Below are 16,495 nucleotides of genomic sequence, written 5' to 3'. Positions count from 1 at the left end.
AGTGAAATATGTGCTCGTAGACATGTTAGATTGCTCAACTTTGTGTTCTATTCTATTTTGTAGTCGTGGCTCAAGTGTTGAAGCCTATGTTTTGTTGTGTATATTGAAAACATGGTTGACTCTTGGTAAACATTTTTGGGCTATTTTGTTTGAAGTTGTGGTTCAGCTATTGAAGCATATAATTTGTTGTGTATATTAAAAACATGATTTCCATAGCTCTAGCTAACGTTGCCAAGAAATGTGAAGTGAAGAATGTTTGAGTGATTTGATTCCATATGCAACGAATTCTATCAAACAAACTTGCCATTTAGACAAATATTGTAATTCACAACAAGCACAATAAGTGAAACTAGGAGTAAAACACATATAGTTGTGAAAATAATACATAAAACATTTATAAATTGCATCACATACACAATTTAGACATTTACAGGCATAGTAAGCACATTAAGTTTGAACAAAATAATTAGATCACAACAAAACGAGAACAAAACACATATACATGTGAAAATAATACATCAAACTTTTGCAAATTGCATTGACATACACAATTTATACATTTGCAGGCATAGTAAGCATAATAAGTGGGAAAAAAATAGTTAAATCACAACAAAGTGGGAACAAAACACATATATATGTGGAAATAATACATAAAACATTTGCAAATTGCATTCACATACACTATATAGACATATGTTGTCACATCAAAGTGGGAACAACTCTTAACATTTAGAAATTGCATTGACATACACAATAAACACATATAGACAATTGAAAGAACAATTACATGTTTGCACTCTTAAATAAATAAGATATAAAGTGGAATAAGAAGAAAACCTACAACAAACAATGGTGTGTCTTCTTTGGTGTATTCTTAGGTAGATCTGTCTTCTTTGGTGTCTTCTTAGGCAATTGCAAATTCTTCTTGTCTTCATGAGTAGAAATGTAAGGATTTGATGTCTATTTGAAAAATTTATGATATGTTGGTTGCTTGTTTAGTACAACCTCTTTACTTTATGTCCTCTTTTTATTTTCAAATTTGAATTTGTATTTAAATTCCAAGGTCAAATCATGTTTGCCATTAATTTGCCTTGATACTTTTGTTCATTTCCTTGCATTTAGAAAGAGAATGACAACCTTATGCACTTAATTTTGTGGTTGCAGGTGGGCAAGTGGCTGAGAAGACTGTAGGTGTACACCCATCGTGGCTTAGATGGGACATACAATGCTTTAACATGTTATGGTGGTGCCAATACATGTTATGGTGGTCACGTTGAATCAAGGAACTATGGTATACAGAGTTGATGGGTAGATGGGACAAATATGTTTGTTAGGAGTTTAACAAGGCACTGTAATTTTGTTGTGTTGGTTTTTTACTAGAGCGTCGAGCCTTATACGAAGCGTATGTTTTGTTTTGTATATTAAAAACATGGTTGCGTATTTTTTGCTAACGCTATCCAAAAAAGGCCATCGTAGAATATGTTAGTGATTTGACAGAGGCTCAATGAATTGACACCATCTTGATCGATTAGATAGTTATATATACTTTTGACGATTTTGAATATATATAAAATACAAAAAATAAATGATAGTATTCATTTTTAATTTGATTAATAATAGACATTATTAAACCCAAATGTAACCGATCCTATAACACGTTTAGGACCCCCACACGTATAGGGACCTCTCCCCTATACAAATGAATTTGACAAACACAAACATATCGATCATCCATACGTTGAGAATCCTAAACAATGTAATTTGTCACTTTAAATATTAAATGGAAAATTACGTAATGGGGGACTATTATTAATAATCAAGATACGGGAGCAAATAGCAGACCCACGGCTCACTTTGTTCCATATATTTCAAATTGTGTTCAGTTCCGAATTTGAAGTCCGCGCCCCTGATAAATATCAGAGTAAAATTCTTATTTGGCAAAAACTGTTTAGCGAGGGTTTTATCCACGTCCGAGGCTTTTTCCAGCTATTTCTCATTCGGATTCTCGCGAGTTCGCCCTAAATCATGGTACGGAATTATCGACACCCTAACATATCACATATTATTATTTTGCAAATAATGTCAGCACAGAGGCTTATTAGGGCTTTTAATGCTAGGCCAAATCTGAAAGCACGATTGGAAGCCGTTGGCAGAAGATTGTTAAATGCTTAGAGGGATCTATATAGAATTTGATGTATTTATGCTTATTTATTCAAATTCTTATGTAAAGTTGAAGTTATTGACGTGAATGTGTAGCTGAGGGCAATTTTGTCTGAATTTTGGTCGAATTGTTGCAGAGTTTAATGTTTTATTCATTTGTCATTAAGTTTAGTCGATTCTCAGGCCGCTTTGGATGGCATATTATAATTTTCTCTTTTTAAGAGGATTTAAAGTTAGAAGTCTTAGGGAATCAGTTTGTTTAGAATTTGGAACAGAGCTCATGCAAATGGTTTCGGGGGTGCACAAAGGAACTTAGACTTAAATTCTTGTTAAATCTTGAACGAGGTTATGGGCCGAAGTTTGCCTTATGGCAAAATGTACCCTATAATCGTTACGCCGGAACCTGGCCATACGTTCACCAATATTTTTCTGAGGGAATCTGAAACTGGGTCAGCTTTTTGTGAGTGCGCGTTACTGCCATTGCACGGCAAGACCTTGGACCACGAAAGAATCAATATTAATTTGGCCCATAATTCGGGTTTGTTAGCTCCAAAAAAAAATGATACTCAAGTAAAACATAATGTGTAGCCTATTGTTCATTTTGACCTGAGACTCTCAGGTGTGAAGAACGATGCTATTTACCTTGACGGACGAATTGAATGGCCAGTTACGGAGAAATTCTCCAGCACGGGATACACAAGTTCCATTGATCTTGATTAACTGGAGAATGTATCTGATTTTAGGGGAGATCGCTGCAGTCTGCAAAAATGTTTTACTAGCCTCATCTTTGCATTCCACGGCAGAGAAGATGAATTACCATATAACTTTATAAACGTTTGTCAGCAATGTGCTAATTTAGCTTGTCAACCAGTCAACACAATTTCTTGTACGTAAAATGAGGACTCTGTGCCGTGTGTGTTGCTCAAGGAAAATTGTGGATAATAGTTGATAAAAATCATTTCATCCCTGGCTTCTTGAAAAGAAAAACAAAAAAAGCCTAGCTATTAGTAAAATTACAAATCTTTTCCTTTGAAACCAGTTTTTTTAAACACTCGTTCTTTACAACATAAGGGCTGATTATTTTTTAACTTAACGTGTCAAAGGAATTATCTGGCAGATCAATATAATTTAATGCTTCTTAGTATTTGCAATTCTGCCATAATTTGGGTGGCTTTCCACAATAAGGTAGCTAATATGTTTCATCTACATGCCAGTTGAGTCAATCTAGTTCATCAATTCTGTTGTTATGAAATTGACATTACTGGATTTTATCAACACACTTTAGAGTTACTACACACTTGCAAAGCTTGAATCTGTGAAGGGCCAATGCCTCTGTGGTAAAAGTGCCCAGTAGTGCCAACCATATGTCCAACTGTAGAGTATTAGCTAATCCCCGTATTGCAAAAGAATTGTCATGTAATTGCTTATAGTTTGTACGGCTACATATACATTTAAGTTTTAACTGTAGGTCCATTTTTGGAATCTTTATTGTTAGATTTCACAAGTACCTGATACTGGAAAATAGTCGGAGGGTAGGTTGATTCAGCCAATCTACAGATGTTTTGATAGGTAAATATTGGGAAGTCTATAGAGATCGCTGACCCAAGAAAACTGCAAATTAAAAATGTGTACTCAACCATGTTAGATAGGCATTGATTTCAACAAAACCATGCATGCAGAGATCAGTATGGCTGCCCCAATACCATTATTGTCAAACCTGGATGATAGTGGTTTGCTATAACTAGCAAATGTGGACTGGTACTTAGATTTTCAGTTGGACCCACCAAACCATATAATATCAATGAGAGTGTCGAGCTCTCCCTAAGTGCCTGGCATCCTCTGTTGTCATGTCTTTCTCACTGGAAGATATGATAACCTTTACTGCTACCATGGTTCTGTACTTCCTTCCAACGCTTCCTGAATTTTTTGTTCTTTGTTTGGAGCTCAAAAGTGTATTTATAACCAAGGATGCAATCGATTCCCAGGCCAAGAATTCTCCATGATAAATTCTTTTTATTTGTAATCTTTTGGTCTGACATTTCTGGTAAATTTTATTTCTGAGCAGTTAATGTGACATTACACCTGCTTATAATAGGGTATTAAATCCCCCTTGAATATGTGTTGAGAAAGTTAAATATTATAACTTTTGTGATAGTGGGCAGTATCTGTACACCTCCTTGAAAGTTTGATTGCATAATCAGACCATTCTGTAACTAAGTCTTCTAAGCCAACCTATTTGTTTGCCAGAGATTTGTTAGTCTATTGTCTTTGCTACACACATGGGATATAGAGACCCCTAGTTGGTCCAGAACGGTTCTACCTGACTTTATGATTTCTTCCAATTCACAATTTGGAGAAGTAATGTAGAAAGTACACAAACCCTTTCAGGTAAAAAACCACTGCAGATCAAAATCTTTCAATAGCCAAAAGGGCACCGACGGTGTTTACATAAGTGAGCACCAACTCATTGAGAGCACCAACCCTGCATTGCTTTAATGATGCTTGAAATGTCTTCCTTTGCGACAACTTGGAGCTTTTTATTTGATTTTTCTTCTTGAAGCATGGATAATTGTTCACCAAGGACAATGTCCTCTTGAATGGGTGGGAAATGCTCGATTCATTGTTCTTTGAATGGTGAAGTGTCGGGCGATAGTAGATCATATGGATCCTCCAAGTCGCTCCTGTTCTCTACTATGTTTTACTTTTCAATCTCTTGGTGATCTTCATTAGAATCCATATTTTGTAGAGCTTCATGCCTTGATGTCTCCACACATTGGTCCTCACTTGCAATCATCTTGGTGATTTGAATGCCCTCTATTGTTTCCTCAATTTTCTTGGACGCAAGGTAGGCAAAGCTATCACTCACTGTAACATATTGAGAATCATATTGAATTGTGCTATTATTTGGCCACTCTTCTAGTAATGTTTCAAGAGGTTGGAGTTGGATGATGAATCATGCCTCTTGCATCAGCTCGCTGGTCTTGGAACTTCGACAGTGACTCCTGTACTTCCTTCACGAGACCTTTCATCACCCTTTCGAATAGTATGATGATGATGATATCCTTGAGGGCCCCCTTAAATTGTTCTTCATATTTGGGCTCACTTGTAATAACTGGTTATTCTTCACACAACATCTCTATAGGGTTGTTTTTTCCTTCAAGGGTGCCACTTGATATTTTTTGCAATTCACTCTCAAGGCTATCCTTTTGTAGCATGGGTGAGTATTCCTCAAGGAATTCTTCCTCTTGCAATGGACATGAATCATTTTCTTCCTTGACTGCTTGACAATCATCTTGATCATTGCCTGTCCCTGCTTCTGTTTCAACCGTCTTACTTACATTATCTTCTTGTGATTCTTCCTCTTGGGATGAAGTTGTAGCGTACTCCTCTTTGAGTGCAAGCTATGGAATACATTGATCATCATGTGGGCTTCTGTTGTTGACTTGCAACTGGTTTCCTTTATTGTTCGATGATGTAGCAATGTTTTGTTCATTTGTTCTTCTAAATTCAATTGCAAGGTATTCACTCCAATATTTGTTCATGATACACTCTTCCTTGGATAAGGCTGGCAACCCATACTGAAATCTGACTTGATTGATAACCATTTTGCACAATGAGCAAGTAAACTCGGAGTGGGGTGCATTGTGAATTCTACACCATGTTGGTAGCAATATTTTTTCTAAGCATAGTTTACCTTTGACAACATGCCAACTTTTGATCATCCCTAAGAATCTTGAAAGAGGATCATTACTCATTGTGACATTGAAATTGCCTTTGTCTGCCTCTGGCCTAGGGACCTCCGAAAAGAAGATCTTTCCTTGTACTACTGATTGCATCCTTGACAAGAATATCAAGCAATGCATTTCATCATGCTCATTCGTCTCATGGATTCTACACTGCCTTGGCATTGCAAACTATGACAAGCTCTGTGGGTATAGTTGCGCATTAAAACTCCGCCAAAGTTGAAAGATATCAACTTGCTGCTCATCTTGTTGATGTTGCTGCTCCATTGAGAAATCTTTCTTTTTTATTTTTTTATTTTTGGTTTTCACTTTTTTATTTTATTTTTTGGAATAAGAGAGATCTAGTAAATCTCAAATTTAGCTTGAAAGCTCCATTGGTTCCAGTTGTGTGAACTACTTCTTTCTTTTGCAAGTCCAATTAGCGATCCAACATTCTTTCTTTCCACTGAATTCACTTGTTCAAGAGTTCGCATTTATGTATTCGCCATCATGCCCGCCTTCTACTGCCAATTCTGTTGATGGTGTTTTTAACTTTTTACGCACTATGCAACACAAAATAAAACTCCCAAATGCTAAGCTACATGATCAAGTGGGACGACTCTAAGGTTCTCGAATGTCAGGTCTTGACGTTCTCTTGGATAGACTCAATTGTGTATGATGTGATATTGCTGGGACCACAAGGTGGACTTACATTTGAATGCTTGAGTGCTTTGAATATTGCTGGAACATGGAATTTTACCTAATTAAAAAAAAAGGAAAAAGAAAAAGGGTTGAGAAGGCTAATCTAACTCTAGGAATGTAAGAGCAATGGACAATCTTTTGGTGAAACTCAACTATGTCTTGCCTTTAAATGTTATGAACATCTCCACAAGGCTAGTGCGATCTTCTAAGGATAGCTTGATGATTTTCAAATCACTACTAAAGCATAGACACCATCAAGTTGATGCATATCAATGAAGGAATGATAATTGAAGTTAAGCTTGGCTAAGATGGATCCGGTTGACTATGCAGGGCACTTTGCCATCGGCAAGGTGTTAGTAGTATGGATGTACAAATTTCACAATTGATCATACACAAAGTTCTTCCATTCATCTAAACAACATGAAAACAAATGAGAAGTAGAGACCATGCAAATTGTCAAATCAACTTGTAGAATTCACAATATCTTCAATGAAGTTTATATGCCTTTTACAACAATGTCTTGGCAACAATCTTTGCCTTCTCTTCCTACTCTACTCTAATTGCTTACTAACTAATATTTGTTTATTCACTATTAACTTTGTAATGTTCCCTTCTCAGTGATGTGCATTTAGTGGTCCATTGGCCTATTTCGGAGACCTGTAGGCTATTTGGAAAGGAGAATTAGGGTTTCCAACTTTTGTGGAGTTCTACACGAGCTTTTTAGGGTTTGTCAGAAGGGAATTCTTCAGTTCTACTTATGGTTTCCTTCTGGGTTTTCCATGAACTGTAGGGTGGCATAACATGCATTTGATTCTTTGGTGAAGTTAGAACTCACTATTTTTAGTAAGTTAGGGTTTGGTTGACGCAGTTTTGCTGAGCTTTCCAAGCTCTTTCTTTGGGTGCGAAGATTATGTTTTTTGGAGCAGTATTTCTTGACTTACTATTTTTAGTAAATGGTTGTGTTGAGCATTTCTTTTTTTAGCAGTCTCCGGACAAGGTCCCAACTCAACACAGTTTAGTGGTCTTCATCGCACAACTTCATCCTTGATTTTGGTATTAATCAGTATTGGAGTTATAAGTTATTTAATTAAATATTAATTCCTTATCCTAAGGTTTGATATTTAATTATTTTTATTACTGATTAATTGTGTTATGGGGCAACTTAGGAAAAATATCTATCTGCCAGCAACATTGTTATTTTCCTAAGTCAGTGGCATTAAAAAGGTGGCGTTGAGAAAGATGAAATATTTCATGTTTATATAATTTTATTTCGCAAAGTTGTCAGCTAGGAAAAAGTTCGAACTTTGCCTAGGGAGTTTGGGAAAATTAACGCCATGTTTAGGGGAGGCTATGACATGAAATGAAATTGAATTTCAATGGTTTTGGGCGCCATTTGCATTTGAATTTTGGAGGGAAAAATCTATAAATACAGGTGCTTGGTCTCTCATTTGATATCAAATGAATTTGCATTGTTATGCTGCCGAATTGGCGATTGAAAAATCTGAGCTTCGAAGTGTGGCTTCCTAGCTAAGTCTTAGTTTCGTACTTGCAAGATAGTACCTAGCTGTATTCATGTATTCCCAGTGCTGTTGGTGAGTGAGTTGCATATTGTGGAGTGTTTTGATTGAGATTGGAGTGTTTTCTGGTTGCTGGTCGCGGGACTTTTGAAAGTGTATTTTGCTCGCACCTCTTGGCCAGGCAATTCCATCATTCTGGGTACCGGCTCATCCTTCCTTCCTACCACTGGCGATGCATATTGTAAGTTTTTAGCATCTTATTTTGAGTGTGGATTTTTATATTGAAAATCGAACTTCCCAGGTTAGGCGTGGGGTTTAGTTAATGCATTAGGAAGCGTGCAAAATAAATATGGGTGTTTCGATGGCTTTCCTTGGGTTTGTTCTCATTGTGGCAGGTATAGCAATTGTTTAGAACAGATTTTGGGTGAATTGGGTGAATAATGAGAGAGTTATGAGCGTTTTAGTGAATCCATAGGCTGCTGGTTTTGCAAATCCAGCCTGCAGATTTTTGATGTTAGCAGAAATTTCATGTTCTTAATTGGATGTTCAGCATTACTCCCTTCTCACATTATCTTGATTATTGTAAGGTTAAGTAGTAGTACTACTAACCAATTCTGCCTTGTAAATCTCACCCTACTGAAAAGTGGAAGAGGTTGGCTTGCCGCCTATTTTCAAGTAAATTGTAATTCAGTCCTCCCACTGCGTAAGTGGTTGAGTGATGTCTGATTGTAATGGTACTCCCACTGCATAAGCGGTTGAGTTGAATTTGTTTTGTAATTTCAATCCTCCCGTTGAAATATTGCGGTCGAGTGATTTGTGCCTTGTGTGTTTCTCTTGGCTGGTTCACTCTCAAGTTTCTTGCATTCCCACTGGATAAGCAGAAGGGGATGGCTTGCCACCCAGTATTGTATTTCATTTCATCTTTCAGCAGTTTGAGATCTAACGATCCTCTATTCACCGTATGCTCTCACCTTCCCACATTGGGCACTTGGTGATCAAAAAGTGGAAGGGTTGCAATCTTCAACAAGTTTTCAGTATATGCTTTCTAACCTTAACGGGTTATTTGTTGTGGATGATTGTTATTGGCTTAAAAACAAAAACAAAAATATAACTGGGATTTTACAGTGGTATCAGAGCTGGTTTTCCTGCCAGCCTGTGTGTTCAAATTGATCAGAGCACAAGTTGTCCCTGCCATCCTGTTGGGTCGTGGTTGTTTGGTTGCATATCAGAGTTTGGAAGAATGTCTACTATAGATAAGTCTATTTGTGAGTTAATGCAAGGATTGATTAATTTGATGAAGGATCCAAATATTAAAATGGGGTTCGTAAAGGTTCTTGCAAAATCCAAACATAAGGAAGAGTCTGAAAACGATATATTTAATACAAAGACAAATGATGGAGTTGGTGTTTTGACACCTAACTTTGAGACAGTGCTTCATGAAAACTCTGTGGTGATGCATGCACCTACCATTGATGAGGTTGACATTCAAGAAGAAGAAAAAACAATATTTGAGGTTGTGCATGATGAATCTCTTAATGTTTCTTATGGAGCTAGTGACAGTGTTGAATGCACTCATGTGCTTCTAGAGGAAGAGCAGATAAAAATTGAAGATGTTAAACAAGAGGGAAAGATTAACAGATTGTTGGATGGAGGTTCATGTTATGAAGCTAAAAATATTGCAGCTAATGATGAAATTCCTAATGACCAAGAGGCTGTCCTATTTTATGAGTTTAAAATATACCAAAATGATGACATTCAAGGGGCAGATTTAGAGGACCAATCAGAAATTGCATTTCAAAATAATGGGTTTGAGACTCGTAGTTTGAAGAATGAGCTTGACCAAATTCTGAAAGTCTTTGAGCAATGTACTAAATTGGAATTTTCAGATTTAGGACAAGAAGATTGTTGGTCTAAGTTGGAGAAAGGAAATACTTTTCAGATCGTTGATAACCCATTGTTTGAGATGGGTAAAGTGAAAACATATGACAATCCATTGTTTGAGTGGGAAGATGAAACATCACTTGTTTCTAGCATTGCTCTTGGTGAGAATAGCAATGTGTGGAAATTAAGAAAAGATTCAAGATTTAAGTTGGATGATACTTGGAGCTATGGTGAGCGCTTTTTAACTAAACAAAGTATTCAGCCCTTTAGCACTTGGGATCCAGGTATGATGGCACCTAGCGATGACAAGAAACCTGTGTGGGATGAATTTCCCTTTGATCCTGATGAAGCTCAAAAAGCAGATTGTGTTGTAGAGTTAGAGGACCGTATGGTTTTTGATGATGGAAAGTTTAAAGAGGTTCTAAAATGCAAATCTGATTCACCTATTCATGAAGTTGGTAGTAAGCAAAAAGTTGAAGATTTAGTAGAATCTGATCCTCTTCATGATATTGAGCAATTGCAGCTAGTTGGTGGAGTTAGACGAGAGTCTTGGAGCAACTATGGGGGCTGCGTTTGTAAGAAACAAAGTTCTGATTTTTTCTTATTGCCTATCAGCAGTACACCATCTCTGCATACTTATGAGTGGGATGGTCAATTCAAGGTGTCTGTTAAAAAAGAAATGCAAGCTCTATCCCAATTTGATCACACACATAGTTTGATTGAAGAACTCTATTGGAAGGCTCAAATGGATGAGAGATAGAAAGGGGTTAAGGATGAAGTTACTCTCCCTAATCTGCAACTTATCAAAGACTCTTTGGAAATATTGAAATCATATTACATACACTTGATTAAAGATCGAGATTATGCCTTTGAACTTGCAAGGAAGACCACTAGTGCATTCCAAGGGGAAGAGAGGAAAGTTGAAGAGCCTACTCTTGAGCTTGAGTCAACAAAGGACATAGGAAATACTCAATTGGCTCTAATGGAGTTAGAAGACCAGTTTATTGATTTCAAACTTTTCAAGGAGCAAGAGAATGCACAAAGATCTGAAGAAATCAAGCAAGTTATTGGTGAGCTTGATAGTCTTCAAGAAGAGTTTGATCTTGAGAACTTCACAAGAAAAACAAAGGTTGCATGTGCAGATTTGGATCAACAAGATGGAAGTGAGCAAGAAGAAAGGGATGGCTTCCAAGTTCTTGAAAACCCTCTCTTTGTGCTGGATGATTTCAACATCTTTGGCATCAAGATGTTGTCTAAACACAATTTAGAAGTCGTTCAAGGTTTCATTGCAGCAGCAAGGAGTGAAGATTTCAGATTTGTTACTCACAAAGTAGGGGAGAATGGACCAGAACGTGGTGATTGCATGCATGCAATTATTCTTGGATTTCCGAAGGAAATTCAAGATTGTGAAAAATTTCTATCCTTGAATGCTTGATAATGATGCTATCCTTTGCCCTGATGTTACTTTTCCATTATTCCTCATGCTGATTGCTTGCATCATACCTAAAAAGAGAATGAAATCATGGCAAAGGATAGTGAAGGAAATCATGAAAACCTTATGTTGTGTTCCTTTGGGGTTAAAGGAAATAACATTCTCCCCATATCGCACATTTTAATGGTCGAAGGAAATGATTAAATGATTAAGGTTAAATGCGTTTCTCATAGAGCAAAGGAAGTGTCGGTGGTTGAAATGCCTTAGAAATTTTAATTTCCATCTCAAGGTTTGTGGGGCCCAAGGATATGGTGCGATGGTAAATGAGAAGTCAAAAGCAAACGCAATGTCTTGAAAAACATTTTAAATTCCCAAGTTTAAAGTTTGGTGGGGTCCAGCATATGTGGCATGGTAGTGGGATGAGGAAACAACGTTGATGAGGTGGAAGGATGCGGTGAGGAGAAGCTATGGCAGCAAGAAAAGAAGGGAAACGAGGGACAAGATAATTGACGCGGGGGGGGCTATAAGAAGTTAGGAAAAGGAAGATGCGGGGGTTATAATGGAGGTGTCGGAACATGGGAGTTACAAGGAGATAGCAAGGGGTTGGGTGTAGGGTGTAGGGGGATAGGATAGGGGTTACGAAAGGGTAGCAAGGAGGGTTATGAAGGTCGTTAAGGGGAATGGGTTAAGATAGGATAGGGGTAGGTTAAGATGGGGATGGGGTTAGTGAGGATAAGATAGGGGTAGGTTAAGATGGGGATGGGGTTAGTGAGTAAGTATAGATAATGGATGGGTAGGCTAAAGGGAGTAAGATGTTAGTGAGGGGTATGCTAAGGGAAATAAGGGGGGTAAAGAACATGAGATGAGGTTAGGATAGGTAAGAATATGAGGGATAAAAGATGAAAGGGGGAGTGGAAAGAGATGGAAGCGTTAGGATGGAAAGAAGGAAGGTAAGAAGGTGTGGGGAGTGGAATTGGAGGGAAGGAAAGTAAAAAGGAGATGGGAGAAGGTGAAGTGGAAGAGATGAATGATGGAGAGGGAAGCGATTGGGCTTGGGCACCCACTGGTAGTGCTGGGAGAGGCAGGTCAGAAGCCTGGTTAGGCAAAGGAAGTGTTGTGCTTCTCTTCATCCTAAAGAGAGAGAGCTTTGACTTGATTAGCTCTTGACCAACTACACTTCTTCAAAACAAAGGTTATTAGCAAAGACTCTACAACTATCCTAAAAAGCAGAAAAAAAGTGGGGGTCCCCATTTGCAATGGGGCGATGTGTGAAAATGTCACAACAGGCCCCAATAACATGTTACATAATTTTATCGTGAGAGCCTAGCTATAAGAAAGAAGGAACAAAGAACATAAAGCTTCAGGTTGTATGATAAGCCTATGTAATAAAAGCTCAACATCAGATTGACTGAGGTGAATCTAAGCCTTCACTAGAGAAATGACAAATTCCAGTGAACCATGGAGTTACCCATGACCAACACTTTTCTCTCGATCCGCTCTTTTACTTCTGTGCTCCAAGGGAAAAAGCAACACAGACGAATGCCTTCCTTAAGAGCCACAAAAAATTGACAGAGACATCACGTCTATGGCAAGAAGTGATAAGAATAAAATTAGCACAACAAAAATGTCTGGCTTTAGAGTTCATTCAGCTTCATTAATCTCCCACAATCTGAAATCTTTCTGCCACAACTTTTTGGTTTTTTCATACTGCAATTCATAGTCAACATTAATTTTTGAAGACGTTTCTGTAGACACCCAAAAATGGTCAAACGCTTGCGGAATCATACTTTAACATTTGCGCATTGCCTCATTTTAGGTTTTTGCGTCGCATTAACATTTCTCCTATGTCACGCACTTGGTTTTTAATTTTTATCATTTGCGAACATCGAGTCATTCTTCTACATTCTTCCTTTATCTCACTTTTGAATTTGGTCTTGTCGACAACAACCTTCAGTCATGATTTTGGTCGATTTTTGTCCTTGTCAATCTTGTCATATTGCGATCGATTCGTCATCGATCCTTGTCCTTTCCAATCATATCAATTTGGTCAATTTGTCATTGATTTTTGTCAACCAATCTCAGTCAAATCATTTATCAACACTGGTCATTTATCAAATTCAAAATCATGATCGAGTCAATTATCTTCAATCAAGACCTAATTGTCATTCTCGCATTGCTAATTTATCTTCTAGGGTTTTGTGATTTAATCATTTAACCTTGTTTGTCATTTCCTCCTTTAGGATTAATAAATTATTTATTTATCCTAAGTCTTCTCATTGCAATTAAATGTTCATTTAATTGGCTAATTATTCCTCTTTTGTGAATTAATTAATAAATAAGAAATTATTAATTAATTTACCTATTTTTCATCCATTTCCTAATTTCCAAGTCATTATTTCCAATTTAATTTTCTAATTTCTCCTAAATGTCTATTTCTATTTCAAAATCTTGTCATAAATCCTTGCATAGAAATTTGTCATAGAATTTGTCATAAATTGTCATAAAATCCTTGCATAGCAATTTGTCATAGATATGTCATAATTTTGCTATTCTTGATTTGAATTTCTATTCGAATCTCTATCATGCTAATTTGTTCATTTCTCCAATTCTTCTATAAATTGGATGATTTTCTTCAATCAAATCCCTTGAATCTTGATCCTTCACGAATCCAAATTTCTATCAAAACTACCGAACTTTCGTTTCTAGTACTCTTGAACTTTCTTGCTTTCAATTGTATGTGCACTTGTAGGTGAGATCCACAAACCCATTGAAGAGGAAAGAACAACAATGGAGCCGCATGGAAGGAGTGTTCAATTCTACGTCTGGTTTGCATAATTTTCATTTTGAATACTTTGTTTTCATACCTCCATTGAATGTGCTTTGGAATTAGGTTCATTTCAATGAGTATTCTTATGATTGAGCTATCATGTCTTGTGTTTTGATTGATATACTTGTTTTGATGATTCCTAATTTCTACGCTACAGTTTCTACACTTGTATTCTCAGCCGATAAACTCTCCCGTTCTGCATTTTTTCATATCATTCAAAAAGAAAAATCCCTGCCATCCAACAAACCGGTTCACCAAAAAAAACGTCTTGAATGATCGACGATATACTCCAGTACGGAAAGTTTTTGCCACGCATGACTGTTATTTGTAACTAGGTAAGATGGGTCCGAATAGCCTTAAGGCAACATCCGAACCCATATAGGACTGGGTCCTATCCTAAAGGGGTAACGTGCCCCCATGTTGAGCCCAACCCTATACCTTCACGCCACCCTAAATACTCCACGCCACAATAAATAAATTGGCCCCAAAAGAAGGAAGGCCGACTTGGACTTAATAAAGGTTAAGGTCTCACATAAATAAAGTCAACTTGCAAACACAATTTAGTGATCCATGAAATCAGCGAATTAGCTCTGCAAACAAGAGGTGCGAAATCACTAAAGAAGGTTGTGCGAATTTATCCAAGGATTGTGTGAACTTGTTCAAGGATTGGGCGAACTTATTCAAAAGGATATAGGGCATTTTTGGTGCAGTCTTGAAGCATGCAAAAGGGCAGATCTGATATATAAAGATCAGATTCAGAAAAGCAAGCTAAGTATTGTATTTGTGCAATAAGAGTGAATACATAATCTGACCTGTGGGTCTTTAATGCTGGGTTTTTCCTCCTTGGAGGTTTTCCCAGGGTATTTGTGTTTGTCTCTTGGTTCCTTGTTTCATTCTTGAATTTACTTGATTATAGTTTACTAAATTACAAATTTGATTAATAAACTCGGGCATGATCAAATGTTACAAATCTAATCAATAAACTAGGGCATGAGTAAATGTTACAAATCTGATTACTGATCTAGGGCACGAATTTAACATGGTATCAGAGCTAAGGTTATACTAACCCTCAGATTTCAGTAAGTTCTTACCTTCAGGTTGCTGTTCGTCTTTTATTAAGATAATGACAGGGGTGAAGTTAGAGGGCATCATCAGGTCCTCATCAAGGAGTCATTCTTTAATTCATTAAAGATTGTGGAGATTCAAGTGAAGAACCAAAGAAGGAAGTAACTGATATTTCTCCTTTCAGATTTTCAGATCTTTGGAATGCAAAGTGTATACTGTAGAGTTAGTACCTTATTCAAACCTTCAGAGTTATTGATTTTCAGAATTGGTCTAAACCCTAGAATGGTATATATTTCATGATTCTTAACCCTTGGTGTGATCCGATCCAATTTTAATAATGATTGAATCTTTGATGGTATGGTAGATTTATTTTGCTACTAGACATGCAACTACTATTTTGTATTGCTAACAAAATCAGTTGTATTCCCACCAATCTTCAAACCCTAGCTGACTGTGCCAAGGCACATCAAGAGGAGATTGCAAATTATGGCTTTTGAAGATAGATTGCAAAGATAGTTTCTTTTGGGGAAGCTTTCGGTTCCAGTGTTAGTGTTTTCTAAACATCAACAGGTGTATTTTTCTTAATTCTTTATTAACTTTGTGATGAGAGACTTTATGATAATTGAAGGTTAAGTATTCCTGTTGAATAACCGTGTCAATTTGTTTATATGGAGTTTCTTTGTCAAGTTGTAATAATAAGGGTTTCATTATCAATATTTGCTTCTTATGGGTTTGTGCTTACTTAGTTTTGTAAAACCTTTGTTGGGTTGTGTGAAAGGAAAATGATATTCTCTTTGAATTAACCCATGTTGGGCCAATCATGTTTTGAGGTTCCCTGTGACTGGTGTTTATCCTTGTAGGTTTACAAGCAAGTTTGTGCTTGTGTTATCCCGAGTTACCATTCTTATATCATCCCTGTTGCATTCGAGCTCATGTCATTAAATGTTGTGACAAATGCGGTTTTATTATGTGTCATTTTTCTGTTAAAATAACTGCATGACAGGTTGCTTTCAGTTAATTGGTTATGATGATGCTCTTTCCTACATAGTAGAAGTTAGAATGTATTGTTGTAAATAGCATATGTAGGAACAAGTCAGTGGTCTCCTTCTGTGATTAGCATTGAGATCTCTTCAGGCTGAGGTAAGCATTTTACTCGTTAATTTCTTCTAGTTCCACCAAAGCTGAATAT

General features: G+C 36.9%; 1 protein-coding gene across 1 annotated transcript in view; it reads left to right on the top strand.

The window, feature by feature from the left end:
- The first annotated feature begins 1,833 nt into the window (after positions 1–1,833).
- LOC131042091 (heat shock factor-binding protein) overlaps positions 1,834–16,495 on the top strand; it is a 29,354-nt gene continuing 14,692 nt past the window's right edge. The window contains exon 1 of the mRNA XM_057975405.2: positions 1,834–2,028. Within this exon, the coding sequence (XP_057831388.1) occupies positions 2,026–2,028 (3 nt within the window). The 5' untranslated portion in view covers positions 1,834–2,025. The remainder of the gene's footprint in view (positions 2,029–16,495) is intronic.

This window comes from Cryptomeria japonica, chromosome 5, assembly GCF_030272615.1.
Source record: "Cryptomeria japonica chromosome 5, Sugi_1.0, whole genome shotgun sequence".
NCBI lineage: Eukaryota > Viridiplantae > Streptophyta > Pinopsida > Cupressales > Cupressaceae > Cryptomeria > Cryptomeria japonica.
This window is presented reverse-complemented; position numbering and strand designations above follow the sequence as displayed.